The sequence below is a fragment of the Talaromyces amestolkiae genome (genome assembly GCF_001896365.1).
Source record: "Talaromyces amestolkiae strain CIB chromosome Unknown scaffold15.1, whole genome shotgun sequence".
NCBI classification, from domain to species: Eukaryota; Fungi; Ascomycota; class Eurotiomycetes; order Eurotiales; family Trichocomaceae; genus Talaromyces; species Talaromyces amestolkiae.
Window position 1 is genome coordinate 40,676 of NW_024468051.1, and position 23,790 is coordinate 64,465.

Here is a 23,790-nt window from a genome sequence, read left to right on the forward strand (position 1 = left end):
TGGAATCACCAACCACATAGATTGCATACCTTTGTGAATTAGATCGAGGCCATCATCATCCAAATGACTTCTGTCTCCCGGAATGGGCTCGTCTGGGACGAAAGCGGACTGGACATCACGCCAGTATGGAACAGAGAGCTGTCATTGGAAGCCATCACAAACGTATGTCGAGAGAAGCTCCAGGTAGCGGGTTCGGAAATCTGTGATGTTTCCTTCTACGCCGCAGGAGCCTTCAACAAGCTCTATCTAGTCCAGACAAATCAACGGCAGCTGCTAATGAGAGTATCGTTGCCTGTTCACCCACAAACTAAGACCCGGGGTGAAGTCACGACGCTCCGGTTTCTCCGCCGAGAGACAGATACCCCCGTGCCCGAAGTTATCGCATTTGACGACTCATGCAACAATCAAATTGGGTTTGAATGGATTCTTATGGAGTTGATGCCGGGTGTTTCAGCATATAAGAAGTGGCGGACGTTTACCACATTCCAAAAAGTGGCCCTTGTCCAACGTGTAGCTGAGCTACAAGCACAAATTTTCCATCATACATTTTCTGGTATCGGAACTCTGACTGTGGGTGATGAAGACCAGAACCACCAAGAAGAACAACCAGGAGAGATGGTTTCGAAGTTTTACTTCTGGGGTAACCATTTTGATTATGACGTTGCCCGTGGACCGTTTCGTTCAACTTATGATTGGCTTGCCTCATATCTCGAGATCATCATCAAAGATCAAATTACGGCCAAAGAAGAAGCTGAAGACGAGGAAGATGAAGAAGACGCTTCATTTGCGTTAGCGCTCGCTCATCGATTGGCCGATCTACTTCCTAAAGTATTCCCTTCGCTCCAGAATCCACCCGAACGATCCGTGATATGGCACGACGATATGTCACTCAGCAACATTCTAGTCAATGAGCAAGGTGAGATAACCGCATTGCTTGACTGGGAATGTGTGTCAGCCTTGCCACTGTGGATGGCTACCGAAGTGCCCAAATTCTTACAGGGATCAACGCGGGAGGAAGAACCAAAGCGGCAAGACTATGCAGATGAAAGCGAGAACGAGTCCAGCATGCCTGGAGATAATGAAGATGACGACCTGGATCATGAAGGGAAAAATGAACTGTATTGGATTCATTTGATGGAGTACGAAAAGACTCAATTGAGACAACTCTACAATACCCAAATGTGCAAATCACGACCAGGTTGGGATGCTGAGATTGAAAAAAACGCATTAAAGGAGGACTTTGTCGGAGCAGTCTTTCGTTGTGGTCAAGGCTTCTTTCTCAAAAGGATTGCGCAGTGGATTGATGCAATAGATAAAGGCCAATTCCCAAGGTTGAAAGATGTCCTAGAGACAGGCTTGAGGTTATAGAGTATTTGAGCGGCTTAGATGACTCTGTCAGCACTTATATTTGATTGACAACTTGATATAATGACATCGCTGAGGTTTAGCCTAATTGCAAACCCTGCTCAGGCTCTTGTTATATCGTTTCCTAGGTGCCAGCTTCTATCACCTACTAAGAGGGCCATCACTATGTTTCGCTTAAATCAATTGGATAGAAAATTGAAATTCCACGACGAATATTTCAGTACATATTTGTAGTCACTCAGGAGAAGACCGAAATGAATAAACATTAACATTTGAGTTCGAAGTTGGTTTGTTTAGGGAGAAACCCCCGCTAACGCGGAACAGGTTAGACAAAAGTAGTTTAAATGGACGCCGTCACAGTTTGCACTGTTTGTCTGGAATCTATATTTCTCCAGAATCTTTACCCAGACCAGCCAGACCGAAACACTCTCCAACACACGGTATTTGCCATATACACGCATCCCGAGCCTGAAGTATATCTAGGCGACCGATAAACAATCCAAAATGGCCCGCGACGATGCGCCGCCGCCCGCCAAAAGGCAGAAAAGCTCCCTGCCCGCGCCACTCCGCGACGCAAAGCGACAAGACATCGACAACTGGGAAACAAACCGCATGCTCACGTCCGGTGTCGCGCAACGACGAGAATTCGCCAGCGACTTTGCCCCCGATGACGATGAAGGGACACGCGTGCMCCTGTTGGTGCACGATTTGCGCCCGCCGTTCCTTGACGGTCGAACGATCTTCACGAAGCAGTTGGAACCTATATCTGCCGTGCGGGATCCGCAAAGTGATATGGCGGTTTTCAGCCGAAAGGGGAGTAAGGTTGTTAGAGAGCGGAGGCAGCAGAGAGAACGACAAAAGCAAGCTCAGGACGCTACTACGATGGCGGGCACGGCATTGGGGAATTTGATTGGCATCAAGGAAGATGAAGGCGACAGTGCTGTGGCAGCTCCGATTGAGGAAGTTTACAAAAATACGAACAAATTCTCGCAACATTTGAAAAAGGATGAAGGCGGTGCTAGTGCGTTTAGCAAAAGCAAGACATTGCGCGAACAGCGAGAGTATCTGCCCGCTTTTGCTGTACGGGAGGATTTACTTCGAGTTATTCGAGATAATCAGGTCATTATTGTGGTTGGAGAAACTGGATCTGGTAAAACGACCCAATTGACTCAATTTTTGTACGAGGATGGATATGGCAAACAGGGTATGATCGGGTGTACGCAGCCTCGTCGAGTGGCAGCTATGAGTGTGGCCAAGCGTGTGAGTGAGGAGATGGCGGTTGACCTGGGGGATCTTGTTGGATATGCGATTCGGTTTGAGGATTGCACGAGTGATAAGACCATTATAAAGTGTGAGTTTATCTTCAGCTTCGTGTGACCACAAGCTAACGTGTATAGATATGACTGACGGTGTTTTACTGAGAGAATCCTTGGTTCAACCGGATCTCGACAAATACTCTTGCATCATTATGGACGAAGCCCACGAACGTGCATTGAATACAGATGTCCTCATGGGACTGATTAAGAAAGTGCTGGTCAGAAGAAGAGATTTGAAGCTGATCGTCACATCTGCTACAATGAACTCGGAACGATTTTCACGGTTTTTCGGCGGTGCGCCAGAATTTATCATTCCTGGCCGTACATTTCCTGTCGACATACAATTCTCTCGTTCGCCTTGTGAAGACTACGTGGACAGCGCTGTCAAGCAGGTTCTTGCAATCCACGTCTCTCAAGGACCAGGCGATATTCTAGTGTTCATGACCGGTCAAGAAGACATCGAGGCTACATGCGAACTAGTCGAAGAGCGACTGAAAATGCTGAACGACCCGCCAAAGCTGAGCATTCTCCCTATCTACAGTCAAATGCCTGCCGAGCAACAGGCGAGAATTTTCAAACGGGCCGCGCCGGGAGTCAGAAAAGTCATTGTGGCAACAAACATCGCCGAAACGAGTTTGACTGTCGATGGTATTATGTATGTGGTTGATTCGGGATTTTCGAAGCTAAAGGTTTACAACCCTCGTATGGGTATGGACACACTTCAGATTACGCCCATCTCTCAAGCAAACTCCGGTCAACGTGCTGGACGAGCCGGAAGAACGGGTCCGGGTAAAGCTTTTAGGCTGTACACGGAGCAAGCATTCAAAAACGAACTATATATCCAAACAATTCCAGAAATCCAGCGAACCAGCTTGGCTAATACGGTGCTTTTGTTGAAATCATTAGGGGTCAAGGMCCTCTTGGACTTTGACTTTATGGATCCCCCGCCACAGGAGACAATTTCCACTTCATTGTTCGAATTGTGGTCTCTCGGCGCACTGGACAATCTAGGAGACTTGACGCCACTCGGCCGTCGCATGACCCCATTCCCCATGGATCCATCATTAGCGAAACTATTGATCACCGCATCCGAAGAGTACGGCTGCAGCGAAGAAGTACTAACAATCGTCTCCATGCTCTCCGTACCAAACGTCTTCTTCCGCCCCAAAGAACGCCAAGAAGAATCCGACGCAGCGCGCGAGAAATTCTTCGTTCCCGAATCCGACCACCTCACTCTGCTGCATGTATACACCCAATGGAAATCCAACGGCTACTCTGACGCCTGGTGCGTGCGGCACTTCCTACATTCCAAATCCCTGCGCCGCGCCAAAGAGATTCGCGAACAACTGCACGATATCATGACCGTGCAAAAGATGCCGCTGGTCAGCTGCGGCACAGACTGGGACGTGATTCGCAAATGCATTTGTTCAGGGTACTACCATCAAGCAGCGCGCAAAAAGGGGTTGGGAGAGTTTATCAATCTGCGGACTAGTGTTACGGTGCAGTTGCATCCGACCAGTGCGCTGTATGGGCTGGGTTATGTGCCGGATTATGTGGTTTATCATGAGCTTATATTGACGAGTAAGGAGTATATGTCTACCGTTACCGCGGTGGATCCTCACGTAAGCCTTCCCCTTCATTTTAACATTTTTTAAGTGACTGTCAAGCTAACGAGGGGACAGTGGCTCGCCGAATTGGGCGGCGTCTTCTACTCCGTCAAAGAAAAGGGATACTCGCACCGCGAAAAGCGTATCACAGAACACGAATTCAATCGTCGAATGGAGATCGAGACTCAAATGGCGGCTGACCGTGAGCGCGCGGCCGCTGAAAAGGAGCGGGAAAAGGAGAAGAATGATCCTGTGCGCAGAAAAAGGGAGATTGAGGTTGGGGTAGGGATTGGACGGCCTGCTTCTGCTGCTACTGGTGGTACGACGAAGTCGTCGTCGGTTGTGAAGAGGCCGGTTGTTGGCGGTGGGAAGAGGGGTGGTTTGAGTGCGAGTAGTGGTGGTGGTGGGAGTGTAGTCAAAAAGCCCGTGGTCGTTCGGCGGCCTGGAGGAAGAGCTTTTTGAGCCTTGCACAAATTATGATACGATACCTTACGTTGATTGAGCATATCATGAGCATTTTCGGCGTTGTATAAAAGACTAGGCATGGAAATAAAAAGACCTGATTCTGATTCTTCAAATGGTTTGTTTGATATGCCCCAGCTATAAGCAAATACAGTACGTACTCCGAATTTTGAATAGATATACACGCAACCTAGTTAATCCACACTGTGTAAATATAGGTGCCATAAGACCCGGCAGCACTTCTTCCCTCTTTACCCATCTCGACGAACCCGAATTTCAGGGTAGTCTAGTTAATAAAATTAATGCAGAAAAAGTGTAATATCAAACTTCCAAAAATATAATCCGCGAATGCCCTATCCTCAACACATCAGCATTCGCCCAAAACTACAGCTTATAAGGAAAAGGGACGAACCTTTCATGGGAAACTTCCTGCGTTCCCTCCTGCTCTGTACTAGAAGTAGTCTGTAATTTCCCTTTCGACGAGATCGAGACATTCGTGGAGGCGGAAGAAGAGGAAGTAGTCTGCATCCTCAAACTAGCAGTGAGCACAAACTGGCCGACGGCGGCTGAGAAACCTGCTAGGAAGGCGTTGAATGGCTACACCAAAACATCAGCACATAAATCCTTGAAAAGTTATTAGAGACTGCTATAGGAGAAGGGAGACGGACGTAATTTCCAGCAACGACACAATACACAAACTGTATCCCTCCCACAAGCACCAGATACACCATAAACGCATCAAGAAGGAACGTCCGCTGCGGCGTCTGCGCAAAGTAGCGGTTTAGGATGTGTTGTGTGATTTCGGCGACGGATGCCTTGGGCGACAGGGCAACTGCTGCTGTTGTTGTTGAAGATGAGATTGTGGTGGTGGGTGTTGATGTGCCGGTTGTGGTTGTGCTGGGGGTTGAGATGGCGGCGGCGGAGGGGGAGGTTGCTTGTTGGCGTTTTGGGGCCATTGTCGCTTTCTTTATATTGTGAATTGTGAGGTATGTTTGATGGGAGGGAATTGCTCAATTGAGTTTCGCGGTGTTTGCTGTTGTAGGTTGAAGTCGGACGGGGAAGGCAGTTGAAGCTGCGTGTCTTCTATCGTCATCCAGCTCTATTATTGGTTAGCTGGTACTGCTCCGCGACCCACTTCATGACCCACTCGAAAATCATTACCCTAACTTACTTACGTCTCAACCCTAACAGCATACTCCGTAGTATATACTACTAGCTTACGAGTTGGAATAGAATCGTTATGTACTTCCATTTACTGTTCATTCACATAAAACGTATCTGGGAATCCCCCGAGTCCGGCCCGGCAACCTGCTCAAACTCCTGCTGGAAATCGCGCATCACATCATCGAACTGTTCCCAGTCCATAGGCATGCCGAATGCGTTCGGCATGTCTTCTGTCCAGACATTGTTGTTAGGATTGATGTATGCGGCGGGAGTAGAGGAGAATGTAGAGGTTGTTGGATTGTTTATATCGGTGGTATTCATACCACTCGTAGTGATGGGTATATTATTCATATTCGAGGCATTGGGCCCATTGTTGTCACTAGAACCCGATATTGCCATGGTATATTGAGGCATGAAATCGCCCAGAATGTCGGGTATATTTTTACTCATGTCGAGATTGAATTCGGGTATAGGTTTTGTGGTATTAGTTTTGTTCGTTGACGTCTGTGTTATAGGGGCGGATATGGAAGAGTTCGGATCTGCGCCGTGGGATGTTTGTCCCGGACTGGAGAACTGGGGTGTATTTCCGTCTCTTTGGTAGGGACTGCTGTTAGTGCTGTTTTGCCGTTGCTGGTCTGGTTTTGTCTTTTGTGGTTGACTTCTTTGTTGTTGCTGCGGTTTCGGCTGCGGCTGCGTTATATCGTGTATATGATCTATCGTTGGACAACCAGTTCCCGGCGGTCCATACCGTTTCGCACGAGACGCTTGCGCTCTATTATACAACTTTGTCAGCGGCCGCCACAATGATCCCTTCTTTCCCATCGACCCGCGCTCCCATTCATGAAACGTCGAGTCAATCGCGAGCCAAGCACGATCGACCCCCGGACACTGCGGTCTGACACAGAGTTCTGCAAGCACAAAAGCAATTGCATGCCATTGAACATATGACCCAAACAACCAACCCCAGCGTCTTGTCGATTCGCTCGTTTCCATAAGTCGGGTAAACTCAATCACTTCGATCGACGTTAACAGTATTCTATTGCGATCCTCGACGGAGAGCGACGTTAGATTGTTCTTGAGCATGGGATGATGGACAACCAGCCACAACTTGGCTACTACCAATCGCGCCATTGTTGCGCACGCCCATTGCAGCGGTTCCTGCATATCGCAATACTTGACATATTTCTCATTCAATGTCTTGTGCAAACATTCCACTGTCTTTTTGCGGTCCTCTAAAGTTGGTGTGACCGACTTCGTTCCTCCAGGGAAACTGATCAAATTGCGATAGTTCCTAGAGACATGGCACCGGATCATGGTAAAAGTCATGTCTGTAAATCCTGCCCGTTCGGGTGGAAAAAACTTCATTTCCGGGCTAATGTCGTCATCGTTGATATTCAAAGGCATCCTCGTATCGTACATCCATTCGTTAATCATAGGATCGGTTCCGTGATCCTCTGCAGTTCGCACATCCACAATGACTATATGCCACCAGAGTCGACGGCGCATTTCCGTCTCGAATGGGCTCAGCCCGAAATTGGTCCCGTCGCGGTGGATACCCAGACCAGTCGCCAGTCGAAGTATAACCGAACACATTGTCCAGACAAACCTGCCATGATCAATTTTGTGGATACACGAGATGAGCAAGACACCGGCCTGCAGCAGGTTTATGTTGCGTGAATTTAACAAGTTTGCTCTCGCTAGAGCCTGTTCGGTCGCGAAGCGGAATCGGCTGACCATCGTATCCCGGTCATCTCCTAATTCCGCCAGACATTGTTCAGGGGGCATGCTAATCACAGCGACGAGATAAACAGCAAAAACAAGCGCCTCATTACTTTTGTCTATTGAATCGCCCATAGCTGCATTGATGATCAGGTTCCGAATAGTCGGTCTATGTACGACCGTCAACAACGGTGATACATTCTGCTCATATGTTTTGTACAAGATGAATGCTTGTGTCGGGGTCGGATGATAGTTGTGCAGAGTATGGGCCACTGAACTGTATCCAAACAGAAAAGCATCGTGGTTGCGATTGTTAGGCGATTGCGTTGAGTCTTCAGGAGAGTTCTCGTTTTCGTCTGCTTCACTAGGAGATTCGAGGATCTGCTCCAATTCCTCAATCTGTGATATATTTAGCGACAACCACATCTGCGTTCGAAGAATGATAGTACCTGGTTGCTGAGACTGCTATACAAACGATCGCTCATATAAATGCTTTTCGAATCATCAATAACTAACCGTCCGAGCTCTTGTTGTACCTCATTTCCTAGCGTGGAGTTTATATTACACACCCTCGGACCGGACTTATCCTCGATCTCAGACGCTCGAAACGATCCGCCAGTATCGTTATTCTCGTTGGTGTTCGCCGAGTTTGTATTCGCCGGTGATTCACCCGTCAATCTCGCCGCTATCAACTTCTCAATCGCCTCTGTGCCTCCCAAACTCTCAACGACACCTTCCAACCTCCTCAATCGCGACAGGACCTCAACATCAGGCGGCCGTCGCTGTTTCCGTGGCGCACGACCGGGGCCAGGGAAGACACACTCAATACCCGCCTTGACGCAGTTGGAGCATGGCTCTCTCTTGTTACAGCGTACCTTGCGGCGGCGGCAGGTCACACAACTGCGGAGGTTGAGGTTCGAGTCTGCGGTAGCACTGACCCCTCCGGTGTTATCCGATGACGTAGATGGATTTGTATTCGGGTTTATATTTGGACTTGCGTCTGGATTGGCGGTGGCGAACGGGGTTGATGTCGATGGTGGATATGTAGTGTACCCAGTCGCATTGTTTAACGGTGTTTCGGCAGACATATTGCAGATCTCGTTCATGCAGGTGATGATTTTTGATTTCGCCTTCTTCTTGTGTTGAACTCGTGTAAGCGCTATGGTCTAGGTTTGCGACTCGTCCGTTTCACGCTTTCTTGCTCTTTCACGGGCCGAAGAGGACGAGATGCGAGGTTGCGTAAATTGGGTAGCTTGCGATGGCGTGGTATCAGCTCTGTGAGTCGCATGCAGGCAGATCTGAACACAACCTGTTGTGAAGCAGTTTCCATAAGCGGAGATAACAGTATTCCACTGCTAAGACACTTTGAGGATATTCGCGACTGCCATTTTTCGAATTGGCGACGACATAGAGACGGATTTTGATAGTTGAAGTTAAGCGGTGGTTGTCGTTGTCAAGGTAGGCAAGTGGGGCGGCTAACTTACTACACATGTACACTCAACCCTCATTAACCCTAGGATGTTGGCACCCTGTAATAAGCCACTATCCATGAAAGTTTGAAAACACGGTAGAGAGTCTGAGAATTTTCAAGTGTAGAGGATTACGGCAAACCCAACTTAATTATCAGGAAGACCATAGATCTATCTCCTATTCGGCAAGCAGGTAAATAGTCATGCGGTATGCATTCAATGTATAAAGTATGTGCGCGCTGATATTGTATATACAGTAATGGCTATGAACAAAGAGGTATATAGGTAGACATCAAACATACATATGTCCAGAAAATCAAGACCAACACCGGCAATGCATTGCACCGAAGCCCAGGACACCAAGCTAGGCACTGATGAAAATAAACTGAACCCGAAATTGCTAAAAGACGTTTTGATATTTTGTCATGATTATGTTGTAGAAGACTATGATGTCGGCTCATCGGTGTGTTGTATAAAGTTGTAGATTCTATTCTTTTCTTTTTCTTCGTGCTGTTCTGGTTGTTTTCCTTGCTCTTCTTCCACTTTTTCAACTTCCCTATTGAATCGTTAGTTTCTGGAACTGTTGAACAAGACCTCAATAACGTACGAATTCTTGACCCATTGCTGGACCTCTTCGGAAAAGGTATATCCGTTGAACCGCGCATTGGTCATGGACTTTTGTCCATATTCACCCGCCAACAACTTCGTATAAGCATACGGCACTTTGGCCGGTACGCCCTCAAATACGGTCCGTCGTAAGGGGAAAATCTCGTTTTCCTGATAGCGATGCGAATCCTTGCACATCAGCGCGCCCTTGTCGCCTGCCGCTCGTCGCGAGTCATCTGAGCGCACGGCGGTGATGTCGATGAATAGACCGCTTGACGTGTCAATCCATCGGCCGTCAATGACGTTTTGTCTGTCCAAGGTTGTTCGCACGATGTAGTGAGGATTGATGTCGAGCTTGTATGTGCGTGCGCCGACGCCGGGGATTTCGAAGCTATGTTCGGTCATGTTGTAGTTCTCGGCAAGGAAGTGGATGCCTGGTTCGGAGACTTGGACGTCTAGGTCGTCGTCCCAGGGGAAGATCTGTTCAAAACACTGTTAAAGGTGCTATTAAGGTGATAAAGAAGGCGCAAATCACCTTTTGGTTCCACCACCATGCTAGTAATGTGCCGTGCATGATCCAGGTTTCTACTCCTAGCTCATCCATAAATGACAAGTATGTTGTGATTAGGGCTGATAAATGCGCATTTTGATCCTCGTGATCAAGGGCCTTGTCGGTATAACTAGGTCGAGTCAGCACACCCGGTCCTTGCGCATTGTCCACGAGTCTAATACATACCGACCATCATAATGACCACTAAATCTACAAGGCAATGCTTTGTTAGCAATGACACTAAGAAACCCACCTAGGTAGTTGAACTCACGAAGATTCATCTAGAGGAGTATATTAGCCGGACGTTCTGAACAGTATTCCATCCAAGGGTATGATACTCCGACGGAAATACCGAACACGATGACAACTCAAGGAACTTACGAAAATATTTCCACGCTGGATCACCGCCCTTTCCGGTCCAGTCCTTGGCCAGCTTTTCCCTCTCGTCCATGAAACTGGTGTCGACCACCGCGGCGCTTGCTGTAGCGGCTATCAAGGCCCATATTAACGGTGTTGTGCGCATTATGTTGAGGTGATTGTTAAAAGAAAAAAAGAAAAGAAAAGAAAGGAAAAAAGACACGCAACAAGCCTCAAGGGCTGGGCTGGACTATGTACACGGTGTCGCCAGAGCAAGCGGTAAGGAAGAAGTCAAATCGCGATTTAGCAGTTGCCGCGGTCTGAAGAGGTTGATAGGACGGTCACGAGGAGATACGGCTTGAAGCTGCACAGGCGACTCAGACAACGCAGCTTGTGATAGAATGGATAATGCAATGATCGACTGGAATGCGATTAGTATATACAAGGGGTTGCGTAAAGTGAGAGTGAAGTGTAGAGGTTTAAAGAGACTTTAAGAGAGAAGCGAAGAGCGAGAGTCTTGACATGGCGAATGCAAATGGCAGGAATTTACCCCATACTGGGTCCATACAAACCTACGACGGTGCGTACGTAGGCCAAACTGAGCTAGCTGGTAATTACAATACAGTGGGTAACGTGCCCGATTTCCAGTCTTATCTACGCGATCTTTTCTTCTTCTCCGATTACCACGCATGTCTGTAATATAATCAGATAACCGGTCACTCTACAGTGTGCACTTCGGTCTGCATTCTACTCTGCATTCTATATTCGTCCAATACTCAACAGATCATGTTGAGTATGTACACTCATCTCACCGCAAATCAAATCAAAAGCCGAATCGTACGCGTCAGATGGATTCTTGATCTTATCAGAGCCTGCTGCCGGACGCCTCGCCTCTTGGCGCCCCCTTTTGGCGGCAGATCGAGAGTGGCTTACGCCTGCCGAACATGCCAAGCAGCTATGCCTGATGCCAAGTATTCATATACGTACACAGTATATTCTTAGGGTACTATGATACCTCTTCAGAAATTGAGAAACTTCAGGTTAACATCTACACGTAGGACTATGTAGGCAGTCGTACTGCCATGCATATAGCGATGCGACGTATTGAAACAGCCTCAGCATCTCACGTGTCTCCATTGTCTGGCCGACGCAATTGGCTTTACTACGTAATTTAAATGATCTGATTAATTTCGCTGTTATCTCCCCGTCATCTGTCCTGTTATTGGCCGCTCGAGTGGAGTCATCCAATCAGACGCAATCTGGCTTTTCCGTGCCACGCGTTCTTTTGGACGCTGACGAATGCGTTTCGACTTTGCGCTGGAAGGGGAAGACTTCGCTTGATTGACCGGTGTATCTGACGAGTCAGTTGTTACATGGATACTCCGTACCTTGTGCGGAAGCACAAGCTAAAGGCTGACTGGCGCACGCGTGATGGGTTTCCTGTTTGGGCACGTTGAGATCCCTGATCTGCTTGGCTGTCGTCATGCGCCCTTGGCTTATCTTGGCATATATTGGCATCGCTTGGCGGGCATCAGCCTGTACGGAGCATTACAGTACTGATCTCTCCTTTGCACAACTATCTCACTTTTCTTCGGCACAGGGAAATACCGTTCAATTGTATGCTCACGCAATGCAACGCCGCCGATGTCGATCATGCAACAAGAATTCCGCCCTACCATGACAGCTGACTAGTCGTTGAAACGAAGAGCCTTGGCGGGCTACGGGCTGGTGGATCTGATCTACAACCAACCAACAGTCCATGAGCTTACTTCTAACCTCATGCTTGCATTGACTGCCGTCTGGAGATAATTATCAACACAGTGAGACATGCATACATTCCTATCCCGCTCGTCAGTGACCCTTCAAACTTTCGTATAGCGGCTTTGCACTACACACTCAATACGCCGTCCACGGATAAGCGATGGTCACGATCCTCGACTCATCTAAAACAAGTCTGCACATCTATGTTGTATCATGACTCAGGTTGAGAGACAATTTCAGGTTTGACTACCATCTGCAATGTCGCTTCCACAGTCGTTTTCGAGATTGTCCCCATATGCAATAGATTTAATAATCAGGATCTGCGCATTATACAAGGGCTATGTTCCTTTTTTGAATGATCTGTGAAGAATGAAATCATTTGCTGGCAGGAAATCTCTTCGTTGCAGATGGTTATCAGTCATTTTATGAACAAGAGAGCCTATTCTAGCTCTGAAAACAAGTTTCCCTAATCTCTGCTTGCCAATGTAGTGGAGTCTCTTTGAGATTTAGCACTTGCATTGCACTATTCTAAGATTATACTCATTTTGTCAATAGAGATGACCGTTGCCAAAGAACAAAGAGGTTGAATGTGTTTCTCGCTTTTTTCTTTTTTGTTTAATTTAGGATTCACTAGAGATACTGCACATGTTTAGTCTCTTTGTCCATACTTTCATTATCGATCAGTAAAAGGCATGTGCAACTAAGGAGTCAATCGTTAAGAAGTAAATGCCTTGCTGCCTGAACTCCAGTCTATTTATAAATCTAGCTTGAGCCTCCCTCCCCACTTGCTTCTCATCTTTCGCTCCATCACCAAGCTCTGGTCACCCTATAATTTCTTGATATATCGTCTGTATATATCCCTCTCTATTGTCATTTGTGCGCGCTACATGTCTCACTCGGTATCTTATGCGACATACCTGCGCCAACTCTCAAATGGAGAGTCTCAGCCGAGGTCAAGAATATTCCCACGTTATGATATGTAAGACTTGCAATTTACCGTCAGTCAACCCTGGAACACACGAGACTTCTATCTGAGCAACAAACTCAAAACCACGCGGCAGTCATCACAGCAGCACTACTGCCGCCATAAGCGTCCTGCCATTTCAAGTCTTGCAGCTCACGCGTTCTACGATCCCGCCCAAGAACAAAGACAGTCATGGATGCAATAAAATGTTCGACGGGGGCTTCAATTTGAATCGGGCTATATCCCAATAAAGTCACCCAATCTATATTGGGGTCTTTGAACGATTGGTATACAGATTCCTCGCAGTGTCTGTGACACAACTCCCATCACCCTCGGGCTACAAAGGCGTGTTTTGGGAGGCACATAGAGCCGTGCTTCAACTTCCATCACACCGAATAATTCCCAAGAGCATCTACTGACTCAATGAAATAGATGTAAGAATTCAAGAGAGCAACTGGCATGTGGCAAGGGGCTCAATCTAGAGATTCCAAGCTGCCAATTCTGACATCGAATATTTCGATAATCCCGGAGTCAACCCGGTAGATCGGAATTGATCTAGGCAGCGAGTATAGAATCAGCGCTTGTGCAGTATATTTGGGTAGACTGGTATGGGAAGATATCGCTAGCAACGACTTTCTGTGTGATACTACCATACACAAGTTAGATTCTCAATTTAAGAGAGATTTGAATCAGTACAATACTGTGATGTACCCTAAGCAACTCTATTGCTTCATCCGAATTATTGAGCAGTGGAGTCTTTATTCTGTCTTGCTGCGACAAGGACGAATCTTTACTTTCTAGCGTTGACGAAGCAGTCGTGCTTTCTCGCTTCCAGTCTCTGTCTTTGTAGCACGATCCATATTTTGAGATGGGTGGACTTTTTCTTCTAATACCTGTCAAATATGATCTTAGCTTAGTGCACAGTAGTCTATCCACAAGAGATAGGGACGGGCGACTTACGTGGCTCGACTATCAAATTATGAATTGGACCTTGGTAGAATAAGGTATTCAGAAGACAGACATGATCTACTCGATAATGTTCTTCTTTGTCGGTCGCCGGGTTTGCCCCGAGATCAGTAACGATCTATCGAAGGTTGTCAATGTGAGACAACCATAGGAATGTCTTGGACGTACTTGAAAGCAACTCTCGGGCTCAGCCAAGCAAATCATCGAAATTTTTGATAAGTGCAGGACGATCTGTGTCGTTGAACTCCACGTCGACCATTGCAATCTCAATAGGAAGTGATCGAGTGGGGGGACAAGACTCAATGCAATTTTTTACTTTTGTAGGAGATGTAGGTGTCTGTAGGTATTGAACATTAGACAGCCAATGGGCTGTTCTTTGCTGCGAGTGCCTAGATTGCCCTCAATCTGATGTTCACAGTGACGTCGAGCTACCTGTTGCCAATCCAAGGCTTCTGCATATTCCTAGGCAGAGGTCATCAATCCGACAATCTTGCCTTTTCTTGACAATACTCATCCAATCTAGGTTCCCAAGGAATTGGCATGCCGAATATGAGTCTAGGTAAATTACCAACATAGGCTATTAGGGCTAAACAAACGAATAGAGATTGACGTGTCGGGCCTAGTACAACAGTCATGATCTACGACATCTCTCTACAGCTTCTGATTGGCTCTTAGATTAAACAGGATCGGATATAAGTTTCTACACTAACTGTATATGGCAGTATATCGGACTTTGAAATAAGCTCTTTGATTGGCTAGCTGATTTTCCCAGGAAAGCTTAGCGCGGGAACAGCCGCCCAATTCTGCCTTGTCTTTCAGGCTTCTGGATTTAATGTCTTTGATCGATCCACAGGTCGTATTCCAGCAATGCTGCCTGCGACGATGCCATATGTCTATCTGTGGAGGACGGGCAGCAAGTAAACCCAGTCTACCATACCCAGTCCCGGTCTGGTTACTGAGGGCATTGCACGATCGAGCATGGCCGTGAATGTTGTTGTGTTCAGTGTCGCTATTGTTACCACCCCGCCATAACTTCTGCCTACGATCTTGATGCGACGTAGCAAATCTGTACAGACCTTTGATACGTGCTGACTATTGATCACCTGCAAGTCACAACACTCGATTGAATCAGCCAACCACACTCGTATGCAGCCAGCCGTTCATGCGAGTATGTCCACTCAACCCGCAGCCTCGCACGACCAAATGGAACCACGCTCAACTCCCGCCCAACAATTGAACCGCTCCTGCGAATCCTGCCGGTCGCTGAAGGTCCGCTGTCTCCCCGACCCAATTGCGACCAACCAGTGTCAACGATGCGCAAAGGCGAAGAGGGCATGTATATTTGTCGCGCCGCAGCGGCGTCGCCCGCGGAAACGGACGGATACCCGTGTCGCTCAGTTGGAAAGGGAGATGGCTGCGATGCGCACGGCACTGAAGGAACGACGTTTGGCTGTCGAGGAGACGGCAGGTGAAGAAGAGACTGAGAGTGTGGATGAAGACGAAGGGGCGGACGAGGTAGATTTTGGAACGGAGGCAGTGAAACGACCACCGCCGAATTATCAGGACATTCAATACAATTCATCGAATAGGTCTCATGATACGTCGCAGTCTCCCGCTATTGGTTCTACTTCGCAAATGTCTCGTGACGGGAGCTCTTCCGTAGGCGGTACTCCGGCATTGACTCTAACCTCGAGTTTTCCTGATGGCGATGCGGATGTCATAGACCGCGGTATCATCTCTATAAGTACAGCAGAGGACTTGGTTTCACTTTTTATCAATGATCTGCTTGCTTTTTTCCCGTTCATGGTCTTGCCCGCCGATACAACCGCTCGTCACCTCCGTACTACAAAACCCGTGCTCTTCCTAGCCATCCTAGCGGGCACTTCTATCGCAGTTGACAACGGTCTCGCAAATACTCTCAACCGTGAAATGCTCACCATGTACGCGCAGCGGTTCTTTTTCAAGGCGGAAAAATCATTGGAAATGGTGCAGGCACTTCTCTTGATGAACATATACTACCTTCCACCGGAGCTGCCTTCGCAGATACAAGCATATCAATATTCGCATATCGCTGCTACCATGGCGTTGGAAATTGGGATTGCCTCGAGAAAGCGCATGCCTCGGAAAGTTGCGCCTGGGCAGAAACATGTTAAGCCGCCGAGCAAATTTGATGAACAGATGGCCGAACAAGCTCGTACAATACTCGCCTGCTATCATCTAGCTTCAAAGTAAGTTTTTCTCACGAAATGTTCGTAATATGTACTAACTTTCATAGCGTGGCTATGCGAACCCGTCGACCCAACTTACTGCCTTATAACGACTGGATCAAAGAGTGTGTGCGGCTGCTCTCTCGTTCTCCGCATGATTCAGACAGACGTTATGCTAGCTGGTTCGGTCTTCAAACCATCACAGACGAGGCATTGTCATCATTCGGTCTCGACGATACCAGCTCAACGGCTCTGCTGTCTGAAACTCGTGTCAATGGTGTGCTCCGCCTGTTTGATAAAAAGATGGAAGACTGGAAAGAGGATATTAATCCTGAACTCCTTACTGGTAAGTAGTCTATCCTGCTGTGATTACACATTTCCTAATTCATACCAGTCCCAATGATGCTGGAGTTTCAGTACACCACCTTGGTGGTCTATGAACTTGGTATTGGCGAAGGATACCGCGACCCAGATGCCATCAAACAGCAATATTACACCCTTCCTGCTCCGGATGGAGAGAAAGCTCTCAAAAAGCCAGCAGAACCGCTCAGTGCGATTCGAGTTGACCTTACCATCAAGTGGATGCACGCTGCACAGGGATTGCTCAACACATTCCTGGAATGCGACGTACATACCATGCGAAAAATGCCTAATTTGACTTACTCCCGCACCGTGTTGGGCCTTATGGTATTGCTGAAGATTTTTTTTTCTGTTAAGTCTGGTGCACTAGGAGAAGTCATTAAACCTGACACTGTCAAGGTAGAGAACTACCTAGGGCAATTGACTCAAAGACTCACTGAAGCAAGCGCTGCATCCAAGTATCCAATTCCAGCGCGATGGTTACTTGTTGTAGGAGGCAAATCACGAGACTGGTTGCAACGGTTTATGAAACACTGCACAGATCAAGAAGCGCAGCAACGAGTTCAATGCAATGCTGGAAACAACAATGCCGGCAACAGCAATAACAGTAACAGTAACGAAGTTGCTGTCGGTCCTTCGACGTCAACGGTGTCAGATTCCTGGCACGGAGGAATAGTGCCCCTGCCAACACCAATCAGTTATCATGAAGTGAACTTTTCTTATGTCAGAGAACATTTGTCACAACAGCAACAGCAACCGCCGCATGTTGAGAATCCACAGCAATCTCACCATTTCGGTGGCTATCATAACATGTCTGCCCATAACATGACCGCGGTTCAAGTGACCAGCAGCGTGACCAAAGGTGCTACAACCACGACCACAAATACATACTACCCTAATTACACCCAACCAACATCCTGGGTCCGACCAACCGTCTCCCCCGGAAACGAGTACCAAATCCATCCACAAAACATGTGGAACCTCCAGCAGCAGCAAAATCAACAGCTAATAAATCTACACAACCATTCGTTCCCCCCTGCGATGGGCAGCAACGGTACCGGCCACGACATGTTCCCCATGGAAATGGAATTCGACTGGGTTCCCGAACATGGCATATTCCAACTCCCAACATTCTGAGCACAATATACCCATTTGATTATGTCCTTTCTTCGTTTCGTACATACATACATGCATGCATATACGCATGAACATACCCTCAAAATATTCTATCGCAAATCACTTTTCGGCCTTGGTAGGCTGCTCATCGACATTTCGCTCATCAGCGGTATCTACCCCTCCCTTGTCATCATTATTACCACCAGCGTTCTTAGCTTCAAAGGTAGAAACACTCTCAACACGAAACATGAGCTCCTGCTCGTCTCGATATCCGGGACAGGATTGGGATTTGCGTTGGCATTGCGTGCATTCGGGCCGGAGGAGATCGCACTGTCCATGTAGAATAGATTTTTAGATATGGCTCAAAAGGCTCTCAAAAAGGGGTTTGAAGAAATGTAGATAGGAGGAGTACCTTGATACGCCGTTTGCGACAGGCGTGGCAGTCGCGACTTGGGCGGCCGACGTTCGGCATTTTGCCTTCCTGGCACGATTTATTGAATGAATAATAAAGTCAGGATGAAATTTCAATTTCCAAATTTCAAGATCGTCGGAGAGGGGGAAAACCCCTCCCAAGATCTCCATAGTTAGATTTTCTCGGGCTTTGATCCCCCAAATGGTCATACTCACAGCTCTCTAGTTGAGGACTTAATGTGCCCGCCAGCTGGTTGTCTGTTTTTAGTAATCCATTCGGCGCTATCAAAGCATTCGTGTTATATCTAGCGACGTGAACGGCCAATCATTTAGCCGCCTATGCGAGTTTACTGTTGGCTTGGAGTATATAAAGTATAAATAAGTAGGCGTTGCATGAACGGCTGAAGGATATAACAAAATCGTACATAATCATAATTCAGGTATCATAATCTGCGCAAACATGGAAATATCATACAAAAAAAACATCAGGATCGTAATCATAAATCGTAATCGTCGTCATATCTGATACAAAATCAATACAAAAGAAAAGATCAGATAATACTAAAAGCCTCCAAAGCATCCATAAACCCGCCTATGGCACTCGCACCTAGTATTCCGCGCATGGCCGTTCGTTTGAGGTCTTTGTGGCGGTTGTATGGTGACGGACTACGCGTACCGCCGCTGCCGCTGCTGCTCCCCTTTGAGGTTCGGTTGTTGCGTGATGATCGGTGGCGGTGTTGTTGGGTTGGAGGCGTGAGATATTGCTGTTGTTGTGATGGGTGAAGGGTATTGTCTGATAGGGTTCGCACGAAATTGGGTGGTGGTGGGTTAGCGTACTGTCGGTATTGTTGCTGTTGCTGTTGCTGTTGCTGTTGTGGAGGGTAATAGTATGATTGTTGATGAGTATAGCTTGAAGGTGTAGGTGGAAACCCATTTGTGGGTGTCTTGTAGTAGGAAGAAAAAGACGAGCCATTTGCGTACGGCGCGTTGCGTATTGATGGGCTCGATGGTATACCTCTTGCTCCTGGCTGCGAGGTGGCTAGGCGTTCTGGTTGTACGCCGGTGTTCACGCTCAAGTTGTTTGTCATTGGCTGAGGGACCGGAATTGGTCGAGTTTGAGTCTGAACGGTAGGTTGAGGTTTTGAAGAGCCGCTTGCGTGCCGCCAGTGATTTTCGGCATCGGAGCCTGGGACTGTGTTGGTCGTGGAGTAGGAATATGGTCGAGATGTGGTCGGGGTAGTTGTACTGTTGTCCATCTGCCCCTGTTCCGGCATATCGTCATACTCGCTATTGGCGTACGCCCTTTTATGATGCCTTTTTCTATGGCCTTGACGCTTTCCGCTCTTGACAATCGAATCTTCAGAACCATCAGAGTCGCTGTGGACATGCGCCTGCTTATCGGAATACATCTTCCGTAATTGTGCAGCCTGAGTTCGAGCTTCCTGCGAGTGAGGCTTTCGCCAGTCTGTGGTTACTCCTTCGATATAATACCCTTGGGTCGGGTGATCGATACTGTCGTCGTCGGATAACTCATTGTCGCTTCCGGACGATACATAAGCCCGTGGCATGGATCTCACGCTCTGACCGGCTTCAACTCTAATCCAGCGTATCAGTAACGCATCTAGAACTTCCTGAGTCAGTCGGAGCATATCACTTGGCGATTCCTCCATAGAGTTGAGTGACGATTCAACTCCCAGCGGGATGATTGGGAGTTTTGTCAAAGATGGACTGTTGGATGGAGTCGTTATTTTCTTCTCATTTGAGTCGAAACGGACGGCTGGACGTGGAGCTTCTTTTGCTTCTTGTCGAGCTAGTTCGTATAATCTGTCGAGTTTCTTGGTGGACCAGTACCTGACGATGAGCATGTTTTGAGCGTCGGCTCGTTCTTGGACGATCAGTTCGTCGGTGAGGGTATTCAAGACACTGATCATCAAAAATTAGTGCAAAGTAATACTGGGTTGGTAGTTGAGACTAACCTCTTAACCTCCTGCAAGCGCCCAAGATGCAGTATCTGTGTCATCACCATAAGACTCAACTTAAGCAATTCCAACTGTGCTAACAAATAGGTAACGCGCTGCTTCTTGAAACAGTCCTTGAACCTCTGCTGTACGGGAACATCTTTTTGTTCTGGCTCTACTTCTGCCTTTTGAACTCTTTCCAGCATATCCTCCACCTCCTCAAACACCGCTCGAGCTTGATTGCTGATCTGATGCGCTGTATCGATACATTCTCGAGTGTGTACCGAGTGTTCGGCCTGTAGGCTCTGGCCGAGCTGTTTGAGACTTGTCGAGAAGAGCGCAATCCCTTTGGAGATGCTGTGAATGTCGACGCCGAGGTTTGCGACCTGACATGCTACTGCGTTTAGCAGCAGGGCGAGTCGTAAACCGGCGCCGGCGACGCCAGTGACGTTGTTCGCCACGCCTGTGCAAATACCACGTATTAGCATAATATTCTCTATCCAGGGTGATGGAACGATGAAACGTACCGGTATCGTTCATTACTGGGATAGTTGCGGGCATAGACAGTCGTTGTTGATATCTGATTGTGTAGACAGGTAGTAATTGGATGTTTACTGTAGTTGGAGAATGGGGGACTGACGCCAGAAATGATTTTGTCCTCTTATGACATGCGTCTCTTCAGGGCCCACCTCATCTGCATTGCCACAGTCTTTCCACTCCATCAAATCACAACAGGTCTTTCTTCCACAGGGCTTGCGGGGTTATGGGGGCGGCCTCACTGGCCAAGACAGTTGAGCCTCCATGAATATGATGCTTTGTGTCTGATCGCATACGTAGTTTGATTGACCAAGACAAGCTAAAGCAATAATCTGCAACGCCATTCGCTCATGATAAACGACCGAGGCTTGTCGAAGCGAAGGACGTCCAATCCGGAGGAGAGGAAGTCATCGCTAGCTTCCCCGAGCTGAGAATACGACGTCATTGTCATCCCTCCCTTGCGAATCTCTGTTTCAGCGCAATAATTGGCGACGTGCTAACTGATAAAGTAGATATATAATGCACATTCACTCAAGAGTAGCCTTGAGTCTCAACAAAGAAATACACTTTTCGATTATCCTCCGAAGCTCGTAGGATTCAGTAGGATGAAAGCAGACGGCAAGCAGACGGCAAGCAGCGGCTATTCACGGCTTTTTCTCGATTATTCGATTATCAGATTGATTTATGCAACAAATTTATGCTGCTTCTTATCGTCCAGAAGGACGCATGTAACCATTTTTTACCGAGTTCGGCTTGTTTACCATTATTTCCGAACTGGGACCACGTGCAGCGGTTTCCATGGTTCATGGTTTCAAGAATGAGGCTCTTCGGAGGGTGCCGCTTATCTTCCATCAGTACAAATACGAGAAGTCTCAATACGAGAACTAAGCCTCGGTTTGGATGTTTCCCAGTTGCCTACTGTGTCATGACTTTCGGTTCTTCCTTGGCAAGTATCTGAGCCATCTCAAGGCTTGTGAATCCACGGATACCTTGGTACTGAATGCGGCTCCATGTTTTCAATGGTAAGGCCGACTCCAAAGTAACCGCTTCAAATATCACGACATTGCATATCGTGTTTCCATTCATGGGTTGTCCAATGAAGAAAGGTGATCCCTTGAAACTCCCGAGCACAGAACCCCAAAGGCAGTCAGATTTCGTAAAAATGGGCCAGCCTGAGTCCGCGAGGCGGTACGCCGCTTGACGGGATTCTGGAATTATCATCCACATAGCTTACTTAGCTGTCATGGATAGAGTTAGGGTCTGTCCTGTACGCTTGAGGACATTGTTCTACAGAGATAATCCATAAACTTGGATCAGTGGTGAATGAGAAATGATCTTTCTATAGTTCCCTAAATACATGTATACGGAGCATGCCAAGCAGACTTATCAACACAAACTTGGAAGCTTTTCAGCCCCAATGACCCGTCAACGCTAGAGACCCTCCGTATCGAATAAAAGTTTCGTGTACATATGTTGTTCCCAAGGTATAATTATGTTCAGAGAAGCCAACTTCGATGCTTGCGCCAATCCTGTCTCGTCGCCTCTCTCAAATCATCCACATTGACAATATCCACCCCTTCACGCACCAGCACATGCCATACGTGATTGCGCAGCCCTCTAGGCCAGCTCGGCGTGCCCCAATAGCGAACCTTGAGGCCACGTCTATGAGCTGCCTCGATCTGCGCACGAATCAATGTCAACTGATCTTGCGAGAACCTATTTCGATGGAGACCACCGATTGTTTTCCCGAAGTTCACTGAGGCGTAGTAGCTGTTCGAAAAGTCGTAGTCTGGTGATAACAGATCTTGGCTAGGTGTCGGTGACAGTGTCAATTTATCTAACGGGGCATCATAAAAAATGTCGCGGTAGGTGTCATTTCCTATTACTCGGCGCAGCGGTGCATCGCCCGAGGCGACAACGGTGATGGGTCTTTCGTTAAGACTAGTCCCGTTGAAAAACGTCAAATAGCCAGCCTCACGCAGAGGTTCCAATTGTTCCATCACGTATGGCCAAAGCTTGTCGCCGTCCGTCTTGAAATCAATTAGTAAGACCAAAGTCTGCGCTGGATCCGAGGCGAAAACTCCCGCCATCGGAACATTGGTGTGAAAGGTGTCCGGCAAATTCAGCAGATTTGTCCGGGTATTGCGTTGATGTAGGATGTCCAGTAATGGATTGAGATACAATATTCGCAGACTCTCGTCGCGGTTAAGCACAAACGGATTGTGGCCGACAAGCAGATCATGATCTGACAACCAGATATCTGCCTCAACACCGATGCAGCCAGCAAGAAGTGCGGATTTGAGCGGGACATCGCGCCAGTAGTCGTTATGAGAGTGGCATCTGCTGAGAGGAACTCCGTGCCTATCCCAGTGTGGAGATAGGGACAATTGGTGATTAGGGAAAAGCCACGCATCAAGTCGATCGTCGAAATCATCGGGAAAGAGGAAGAATATACAGTTCACGCCGATATGGAGAACGTTCAGCAGTCCTCTACCAACAACATTATAGGATTAATAAACATTATTGAGGGGATTAGCATACTGCTAGGTACTCACAATAGTACTACAAGTCCCCAGAACGGTCGTTGAATGTATCGGCAGATTATCGCTCGGGATGATCGGGGGTGCGCGTTGCAATACGCATGTCGACATTGTGTCAATGAAGTGCAATAGCTTGGAATTCGAGACGAACATGATACTAATTTAGACTTGATTGATGGTTTTGCGGGTGGTTGGTAATTGCGTCGCCCGTTCAGAGGCTGCGATTCATAGTCCGAGAATTCGTCAAGGGAATCATCATCGTTGATCGATCGAAGGGGAATTCCATCCTCGGCGGACATGGTTGTCGGTGATTGTCAATGATACTAGGTTGCAGTTGACGAGAGCAGAAACATTG

The 23,790-nt window shown here is 47.6% G+C and overlaps 8 protein-coding genes across 8 annotated transcripts; 3 read left to right on the forward strand and 5 right to left on the reverse strand.

Annotated features, from left to right (window-relative positions):
* Window positions 1–63: 63 nt before the first annotated feature.
* Window positions 64–1,368, forward strand: BHQ10_007263 (uncharacterized protein; the record flags this gene model as incomplete). Its single annotated transcript, XM_040879940.1, has 1 exon — window positions 64–1,368. The coding sequence occupies one exon, from the start codon at window positions 64–66 to the stop codon at window positions 1,366–1,368; it is 1,305 nt and encodes a 434-aa protein (XP_040735767.1).
* Window positions 1,369–1,869: 501 nt separating this feature from the next.
* On the forward strand, window positions 1,870–4,750 carry BHQ10_007264 (uncharacterized protein; the record flags this gene model as incomplete). The annotated part of the gene is made up of 3 exons (XM_040879941.1): window positions 1,870–2,716; window positions 2,763–4,303; window positions 4,364–4,750. 3 exons carry the CDS (start codon window positions 1,870–1,872, stop codon window positions 4,748–4,750), a joined length of 2,775 nt encoding a protein of 924 aa, XP_040735768.1.
* A 384-nt stretch (window positions 4,751–5,134) lies between these two features.
* Window positions 5,135–5,706, reverse strand: BHQ10_007265 (uncharacterized protein; the record flags this gene model as incomplete). The annotated part of the gene is made up of 2 exons (XM_040879942.1): window positions 5,135–5,347; window positions 5,419–5,706. 2 exons carry the CDS (start codon window positions 5,704–5,706, stop codon window positions 5,135–5,137), a joined length of 501 nt encoding a protein of 166 aa, XP_040735769.1.
* Window positions 5,707–6,013: 307 nt separating this feature from the next.
* BHQ10_007266 (uncharacterized protein) lies at window positions 6,014–8,721 on the reverse strand (the record flags this gene model as incomplete). Its single annotated transcript, XM_040879943.1, has 2 exons — window positions 6,014–8,032; window positions 8,203–8,721. 2 exons carry the CDS (start codon window positions 8,719–8,721, stop codon window positions 6,014–6,016), a joined length of 2,538 nt encoding a protein of 845 aa, XP_040735770.1.
* Window positions 8,722–9,546: 825 nt separating this feature from the next.
* On the reverse strand, window positions 9,547–10,781 carry BHQ10_007267 (uncharacterized protein; the record flags this gene model as incomplete). The annotated part of the gene is made up of 6 exons (XM_040879944.1): window positions 9,547–9,658; window positions 9,710–10,188; window positions 10,244–10,388; window positions 10,445–10,468; window positions 10,530–10,539; window positions 10,640–10,781. The coding sequence occupies 6 exons, from the start codon at window positions 10,779–10,781 to the stop codon at window positions 9,547–9,549; spliced, it is 912 nt and encodes a 303-aa protein (XP_040735771.1).
* Window positions 10,782–15,509: 4,728 nt separating this feature from the next.
* Window positions 15,510–18,010, forward strand: BHQ10_007268 (uncharacterized protein; the record flags this gene model as incomplete). The annotated part of the gene is made up of 4 exons (XM_040879945.1): window positions 15,510–16,534; window positions 16,582–16,859; window positions 16,908–17,200; window positions 17,273–18,010. The coding sequence occupies 4 exons, from the start codon at window positions 15,510–15,512 to the stop codon at window positions 18,008–18,010; spliced, it is 2,334 nt and encodes a 777-aa protein (XP_040735772.1).
* Window positions 18,011–18,951: 941 nt separating this feature from the next.
* Window positions 18,952–20,919, reverse strand: BHQ10_007269 (uncharacterized protein; the record flags this gene model as incomplete). The annotated part of the gene is made up of 3 exons (XM_040879946.1): window positions 18,952–20,323; window positions 20,377–20,821; window positions 20,886–20,919. 3 exons carry the CDS (start codon window positions 20,917–20,919, stop codon window positions 18,952–18,954), a joined length of 1,851 nt encoding a protein of 616 aa, XP_040735773.1.
* A 1,472-nt stretch (window positions 20,920–22,391) lies between these two features.
* Window positions 22,392–23,734, reverse strand: BHQ10_007270 (uncharacterized protein; the record flags this gene model as incomplete). The annotated part of the gene is made up of 3 exons (XM_040879948.1): window positions 22,392–23,385; window positions 23,451–23,457; window positions 23,587–23,734. 3 exons carry the CDS (start codon window positions 23,732–23,734, stop codon window positions 22,392–22,394), a joined length of 1,149 nt encoding a protein of 382 aa, XP_040735774.1.
* Between the last annotated feature and the right edge of the window lie 56 nt (window positions 23,735–23,790).